Source organism: Manihot esculenta, chromosome 4 (assembly GCF_001659605.2).
Source record: "Manihot esculenta cultivar AM560-2 chromosome 4, M.esculenta_v8, whole genome shotgun sequence".
NCBI classification, from domain to species: Eukaryota; Viridiplantae; Streptophyta; class Magnoliopsida; order Malpighiales; family Euphorbiaceae; genus Manihot; species Manihot esculenta.
This window is the reverse complement of record NC_035164.2, coordinates 2612960-2621531: the sequence shown is the minus strand read 5'-3', so window position 1 is coordinate 2621531 and position 8572 is coordinate 2612960. Positions and strand designations below refer to the sequence as shown.

The 8572-nt window shown below is 35.0% G+C and overlaps 1 protein-coding gene across 1 annotated transcript; it reads left to right on the top strand.

Moving 5' to 3' along the window:
- The first annotated feature begins 898 nt into the window (after window positions 1–898).
- Window positions 899–7623, top strand: LOC110613614 (zinc finger CCCH domain-containing protein 24). The gene is made up of 13 exons (XM_021754837.2): window positions 899–1525; window positions 2260–2352; window positions 2450–2779; window positions 2874–2946; window positions 3183–3315; window positions 3416–3569; window positions 3717–3923; window positions 5282–5455; window positions 5543–5677; window positions 5890–5985; window positions 6248–6580; window positions 7071–7114; window positions 7202–7623. Exons 1-13 carry the CDS (start codon window positions 938–940, stop codon window positions 7446–7448), a joined length of 2607 nt encoding a protein of 868 aa, XP_021610529.1. The 5' UTR covers window positions 899–937; the 3' UTR covers window positions 7449–7623.
- The last annotated feature ends 949 nt before the right edge of the window (window positions 7624–8572 follow it).

Sequence of the window (8572 nt, the reverse complement as noted above, 5' to 3'; positions counted from 1 at the left end):
AAAAGAAAAATCCAGACAATGCTGCCGATAAAGAGATCAGAGTGAATGAAGTTTTTTCTTCTCTATCGGTCGAAAAAACACCGATATTAGCATTATTAAGAGGTGTTCAATTTAAAAAAAAAAAATAAACATGCAAATAATTCAAATTACCAAACAGGAAAACATAAACTCTTTATTAAAAAATCAATCCCACCAACAACCATAAATAAAAGAAATATTTATACTCTCACCCGAAAGAATAAGAAGGAAGAAACAACTTTCAGTGAAGTGGAGAGAGCCATCCCTGTCCAGACCGGAGCAGGAAGAGCATAAATAAAGGCCCTTTGGGAGAAAAAAAAAACACTATCCCTCTAAAATCACCACGTTTAAAATAGGGAGGAAATAATAATAAAAAAATAATTTTATTTATTACACATTTCTCAAACGAGAATTGGAAGAAAGATATTAAAAAGTTTCCTCCAATCTTGCTTGGGTCTAAGTATTAAATATAATTAGAAATTTTAAATAGTTAAATTAAATTATACGATAATTTTATTAAAATTGAAACAAATAACTAGTTATTAGTTATTGTTTTATATTATTATAATTTATTATTAAGTTACTAACTTTTTTGACCTCCCAGCATTGGACAAGCATTCATCCTAAATTTTTAATTTTTTTTAATTTGTTCCTATTTTAGAATTACTGAAAACATCATTGGAGTATATATATAGAGTGAGTTAAAATTTTTAAAGCGTTTGCTTTTCAAAAAAAAAATTTTTTTAAAGCGTTTAATTAAATTTTTAATGGAATAATTAAAGAGATTTATTTTACATAATATAAATATATTTAATTCAATAATTTTAAAATAAAAATAAATTACTGAAACCTCTCTGGCGAATTTAAACCCACGGTCACTGTAAGTGCGTGCAGGTAGTGGAGGATCGTCGTTAAGGACATGGCGTCATCTTCAAATAACGAACTGTCTCCTGCTGAAACCCTAAACACTTCTTCCACTGTAAACTCCCAATCAATGAGCCCCCACGATTCCCCGTCTCAAACCCATGAACAAGAACAACTTCAACTCTCCAATCCTCAATCAATGGCCGCCAATGAAAACAACGGTGGTAACCTCGGCGAAAAGCGAAAGCGGGATGAGACGGCACAACCAGAAACAGAAGAAAAAGTTGACCCTTCACTTAATCCCTATTATAAAACCTCCCTTTGTTCGTATTTCAGGCGTAACTCTGGTTCCTGCAGCCACGGTAGTGAGTGCAGGTATGCACATGGCGAGGCGGAGCTCCGTCCGCGGCCTGATAACACTTGGGACCCGACCTCCGAGCGGGCGAAGAAAGCTTTGAAATTGGAGGATAATGGTGATAAATGTGAAGAGGGGAAAGAGGAGGAGGTTATGATGACCGAAATGCTTGTTGATGATAGTGAAGGTGGTGAAGGGGGCTGTTTGGATCCTGAGCTTAGCAAGTGCTTGGTGCATCTACCCAGGAAGTGGAATTCGGATAACTTGAGGAATTTTCTCAGTGAGCAAGTAAGCTTTTCCTTTTTTTTTTATCCATACTAAAATTGAGTTTGAACTTTTATTTTTCATTACTTCTTTTTAAAAAATATTTGAACTCTAGAAATACCGAGGCTAAATTTTATTTACCCAATGAAATAAAAGGTTCCCCTTGTGAAACTCGAGTAGTTTAAAGTTCGAGTTATTAGATAAATTCTGCAATCCCCTGGGACGGATATTAACTTTATTTAATGGTATTTCATTTTGCTATTGCTGAATTATAAGCATACAACTCTAGAAAAGAGAAAGGAATGAAGAGAAGTTGCAGATATAATTGCATCGCAGAATGTGCTTTCACAGCAATAGGAAATAGCAGTGCGATTTTCTTTTTTTGGGGATGGAATTTTGGATCTCATAGAGAATGTAACAATTAGTGCGGTGAAATATTTATGTGTTTCTTTTCTCTGATTGGAAAAGATTATTTCTTTGGAATACGGGCATGGATCATATATTTTATTTCACATACAAGATGTAAAGGGTATTCATGTGATGAGCCAATTTGTCCCCTTTATTTGTCTTGTGGTCCTTTCTTGATTGCTTGGCAATGCTTACTGCATTACAGGAGTACCTCCAATTGCTTTAATATATTGTCTAGGTTATAATTTGTTGTTTACGTTTCCCTGTTGTGCTGGTTGTGGAAATTCATGTTCTAGTATGGGATAAATGAGCTTTCTAATTGTTATTAAAGCAACTGTATTGTTTTTCAGGGTGTTCTCTTCAAATTGGCAAAGAAAAAGAAAGGCATGACTGTAGGTTTTGTGACTTTTGACAGAGCTGACTTATTGAAAAGAGCAAGCGAGGTACCTACCACCCTGTCATGTAGAAAAAAAAAATGTGAACTTCGTGAACTTGCAATAATCTTTCTAAGTCATGTTTGTAAAAATTTTAATATAATAGGAGCTTGAAGGAAGATCTGTTGGCAACAAGAAAATAAAGGTTGCTGATGTGATCCCTAGATCATATGACAAGAAAATAAAATCAGCCATGTCTCTTCCCCAAAATGCTCCACAAAAAATGGAGTCTTCATTGGATGGAGAAAATGAAGGGATCTCTAAATCATTACATATTACTGAGGATGGTGATATAAATGATGATAGTTCAATGTTAGATGGTTCAACTTCCAAGGCAAAAAGTGCCCGTGATGTAGTGACTCCCCTTGCTCATATGCCTTATGAAGACCAGTTGGAGCACAAGAAGAACTCTATTATGCAAATGCTAAAGAAACTTGTTAGAAACACTTAACTCCTTATTTTATTGTTTAAAATTACAACATCTTGCATTGTGACAATTTAATGAACTGAACTTTACATTTTTGTGACAGACTAGAAATGCACGTAAAGCATGTCCAAATGGTGTTTCTTTGCCAGAATGGATTCTCAAGTCTAGGGAAATAGGTACAGTTTTCCTTCCAAATTTCCAAAAGCCATCATTTCAATGGAGTTCCTTTCTTTGTTCTAACAATATTGTCCTGACAGTTCAAAGAGGGGTTTGCCTGTGAAATTTTTGCTTCATAACATTTTTACATGCTTTTGTTTGTTTTACTTCCATTCTAATTCAAGACAGTTTGAAAAAAATGCCAGGGTCTCTTGTGACTTTTTTCTTTTTTAATCTAATAGTTTGAATACTGCAGGTGGTCTTGCATGCAACCTTGAGGGTATACTGGAATCACCACTTGTGAATGGTTACCGTAATAAATGTGAGTTTTCAGTTGGATATTCTCTTCAGGGAAAACCTATTGTTGGGTTTATGCTGGGAAACTTTAGGTAATCTCTGTCTGTATTTCTCTCTCTCACCTCTGTGCTTAGTTGAGGCATTGTTTGCCATTACTATTGTTGTCTAGAACACTTTCCACAATATTTTCAGAGATGGTGTGACAGCTGTAGAAGAACCTGTTGACTGTCCAAATGTATCTAGTATTGCTTGCAAGTACGCCTCAATTTTTCAGGAATTTCTGCAACAATCAGGCTTGCCAATTTGGAACAGATTTAAGAATACTGGATTCTGGCGTCAATTAACAGTACGTACTTTTGACATTGTCTAGTTGCGAAATCTTTTTGGTAGTGTTGGTGCTGCTATTTTCCATTCGTTTCCTTATTAATCTGGTGTTGGTGTGTTTGAAATTAAATTCCCTTTTGTCTCATTTGGCATTGTGTCTTGATATAAGGTCCGAGAAGGAAGGTTATCGAAGAAAGACGCTGATGTCAAAAATCCTGATGGCAACATATCAGAGGTCATGCTTATTGTTCAGGTTTGCTCAGCTGGCTTTGACAATGAAGTAATAAATGGTGAACTTGGGAAGTTGGCTGATGCATTCACTACTGGAGCTGCTGCAAATTCTCCAACTTTACCTTTAACAGTTTTGGTTCTTCAGGTGTGGGATCTTTGTTTGTGATTTTCTATTTTCAAACTATAATATAAATCTCATTTATGTCATTAAGCGTCTCTTTTTCAAACCCAAGATCACTAGTATGCAGTTACCAGCTGGTTTATAAATTCGGGCAACCCTAACTGGAGAAATAGCATGCTGAAACCATCTGTGTGATTATGATCTCTCTCTCTCTCTCTCTCAAAATTAAATTGGCCAAAAGATAATAGATAAAAACAGAAATTAAGTTATTGCTTGAATAACAAAATAGTTGTCTAAAAAAATGAACATGAGCTTTAGTTAGTTTTTTTTTTGGTTTTCAATAGATCTGGGCATCTTTACTTTGAACTCCATTTTATGCTTTTAACTAATTGCCAAGTTCTCAGGTTATAGTGTTCTTGATGCGTTTCACTATATAAATTGGTCCTTACAGTTTTTCTTCATGTGTCTTCTGTTGGTTCTGTAAATCTTCAATTTCTGATTATATTGTTGAAAAAATAAAATTCTTGCAAAGGGGTGATGGAAGAGTAAGCTGATTGGAAATTTGGTGCAGTCTAGGGGGGAGGAGGAGGAGGGATCAGCAATATGGAGGATCTTCTCCCTTCATAATCCCATCTTGGGTCTAAATGGCATTGTTATTGTAGTTCCAGTTCAGAGAAGCACAATTTTGAGTACATAAATTAATTGTTTCATGGACTTGACATGATTTGTTACAAGAACCCCACAATATTTTGAAACAAGTTTCAAATTGCTTTTCGCAATTGCATCTAGAGGGGTGTTCTCTCAAAAAAGTAGTTTCAACTTCAATAGAAGACTCTTAATTAATATGTTTTTTAAGGCAATATGGGACACATGGGCCTAAGCATTTATTGATTCTTGGGAATGTTTGGCCTGCAGGGACAGAACCAATCTGGCAACATGGTCCAGAATCAGTAGGATCTGGATCATCATAGCCTGACAATTCAATGGGTCATGGGGACAGTTGGAACCACAATTTGTTTTCCTAGAATAGGCACATGGAATTATATTTGGTGTGTGAGAGAGAGAGAGATAAGAAGAAGAAGAAGGATAAGAAGAAAACTGATACTGAGCTTTTCATTTATCATGTACACACCAGAATCAGGTCATTGATAACCTTTATACTTGCTTGCTTCTTTAATTCTTGCAGCAATCATCGAATTGTATTACAATGGCATTTTTTTGTTGAATTTTATGCCATCGGTACTGTGTTCAATCTCTTGGTAACTTGCTGATCTTGTTGCAATAGCTGTAAAATTGTGTAGTCTTTTATTGGCATAAATTTGCTCTCCTAATATTCCAAGTTCTTTTTTTTCTTGTTGAATGTTGGCTGCTTTCCCTTGTAGGATCACCAAGGAATATCAAACGTTGCACCAGCTGATGCTCCATTGCGTATTTTACCCCTTCCAAATGGTGAAAGTAGCTCTGAACTGGAGGCAGGCAAGAAAATTGTTGAAGCAAGAATTCATGATCATATAAGCTATCTTTCTTTCTCCATATCACCAACAGCCTTTTTCCAGGTTTGGAGCTCATATTTTATATATATATCTTGATTGACCGAAAAACTTTGCTGGTGCTGCATGATATTTTACACAACAAAACTACAGGTTAACACACTTGCTGCAGAGAAACTATATTCACTTGCTGGAGATTGGGCTGGTCTGGGTCCTGACACCTTGCTTTTTGATATATGCTGTGGGACTGGAACTATTGGGCTCACTTTAGCACATCGTGTTGGAATGGTAATGACCATCTGCCAAATATATTTGTTTTCAGTCTTGCTTTATGATTGCAGTTTTCTAGTTCACCTACCCATTGCACATAAAATTTCATCTCTTAATAATAATTAATTTAAAATGACAATGGCAAGTTTTATTGAAGTTTTGATTAGATTTTCATTGATTGAGATTAAACTCTCCTCTCTTAGCTTGTTTGCACTTTGCCATTTCTTTAGGTTATTGGAATTGAAATGAATGCTTCCGCAGTTTCAGACGCACACCGGAATGCTGAAATTAATGGCATTAAAAACTGTAGATTTGTATGTGGAAAGGTGAGATTTAGTTTTCCATCTCTTAGCATCGTGGTTAATGTAATTCAAACTAGGACTTGCATAAGATGGCAGGACCTCCAGTAAAAAGGGGGTTATAACAAAGAAATAACTTCAACTTCCTTTTATTGTGGCATCAATAAAGAGGGAAAAAAAAACAATTTCGCTCTATTTTGCAATAATTTCACAAATTTGCTGTGTTATACTTGGTTATATAATTATTTTTTTCATCTATTTGTGTATGCTGCCAATCATGGGGCAACAGGCAGAGAATGTGATGGCATCCTTAATGAAGGAGTACGTAAATGAGTCTCAGAAACAAGATGAACAACCAAATTCTTGTGAAACTAATGACAATGACATTACTACAGACAAAGATAAAGATGCTTCCATGGATAACGTGCTAGACAATAATGAGAACGCTAGCCATGAGCTTGACAGCAGGAAAGATGCTTCTGGGTGTTGTGAAGATGGTGAAAAGGAAGACCAATGCCAACCTCAGAAGAGTTCTTCCTCAGAAAATGGGAGGTCATCCGTCCCACAGTTTAAAAATATTGTTGCCATTGTTGATCCTCCCCGTGGTGGGCTTCATCCCACTGTGAGTAATGAGCATCACCCTCATATTACGCTAGCAGTTTTATTGGTACCATAATTTTGACATTATACAAGTTGGCATGACATTATTTTTTTCTTTAATCATTGAAAACTTAATCAAGCCGTCATTCGTGCTTCTTAAATGCCTTGACAGGGAAATTGCATTTGAATTTATAATCTGGAGTTGATATTATTTTTTAAGTGCAAGCAGCAATATAACTATATTAGTGAGATAATCCCATCTGAGATTAGTTGTTCAGAGAATGCTCTACTGTGTAACTGAAATTCTCAATCTTTGTTAATAACAATCACTAATAGAGTACTTCTGCGTTCCTTGAAACTCTGTGTCGTCTTGTATCCTCTGCATTTTTGCCCTCTGCCATGAATGGTAGACAAGTGTACAATCTCCAACCTGATAATTGTACCCTTTTGAAACATTAGAAGCTTAGCAGTCATTGTTATTTATTTATTTATTTATTTTCTTAAAAATGCAGGTGATCAAAGTTTTGAGGACTCATTCACATCTACGCCGACTTGTGTTAGTTCCTGTTCTCCTTACATTATTATTTTGGTTAACATATGATGTTCAGTGCTATACTAACTTCACGCATCTGGTGTTCTGCAGTTATATTTCCTGTAATCCTGAAACCTTAGTAGCAAATGCTATTGAGCTGTGCACACCATCACCTGACAAAATAGAGAAAGGGAATAAGAAAAACCGGGGATGGAGGAACATGAGTAGTGCTGGTTTGGCACGCCACAGGGCCAAGTCGATGCCGATTTCTGAGCCTTTTCGACCTGTAAAAGCTATGGCCGTTGACCTCTTCCCACATACTGCACACTGTGAAATGGTAATGCTCTTAGAGAGATAAATATGCCATTCAAACGCGTCGTCTTATTTATTCAACAGCAAACAATTGGCGAAAATTCAGTAGAGTTGCATTTAAATTTTGATAGATAGCTTCAATCTGTTTCATTTCTTGTCTAGCACATTCACAAATGATTATTGTTGTCAATTTCAATTAGCATAATAGACTTTTGTGATCATGAAGAATGCCCAATTAGATGGGAAAAGCTTGGCACCATAGTCAAAACAGAGGAAAAAGGAGGAGGATGATATTTCATATTCCTCCAACTGCTATGCAAACTTCTTGTGGAGTATGAGCAAGGCAAAGTTGTTCATCCTCAGCTGTATTCAATTGCATTGCATTGAATATTTGTTGACGGAGTTGTCATTGGACCTTTAATGATGGCTACCTGCTCCTACTTGCCAATAAGGGGTGAGCATTCGGTTGAACCGAATCGAACGGAATAAACTGAAAACCAAAATTTTAATGTTTATGAAAATCGAACAGAATCGATTTTGGTCAGAAACCGAATCGAACCGAACCGGTCTGATTCGGTTCGATTCTGTTCGGTTTGATCGGTTTTGATTTTTAATAATTTTTTTATTTTTTACACTTTATTTTTAATATTTTAAAATTTAATTAAAATATTTTAATCTTGATTTAATTTCTCTGTATTATTAAAAAAATATATTATTATCACTAATCGGTTCGGTTTGATTTTTTTGGTTTTTTTCTAATTAAAATCGAATCGAACCGAAATAATCGAAATTTTTGAAATTAAAAATCAAATCGAACTGAAATGTATAAAAAATCGAATTAAAATTTCAAATCGGTTCTGTTCGGTTGATTTTTTCGATTTGAATCGAATACTGTTTACTCCTACTTGCCATAAATACAGATTCACTATTCTCGTACCTATGAGCAGATCTCGACCAAAATAAGTTTTATATTTAATTTTCACTTGATTCAAAATGATCTCGATCAAAATAAATTTTAAATTTAATTTTTACTTGATTCAAAATAATTAATTTAAATTATATATTTTTCACCCATCGATATGGGATATTTTACTACTACTAAATAATTTTCAGGTGAAAAATAAAGTCAGTTTGGACTAAATTTTTTAAAGTTAAAATTATTTGAATTAA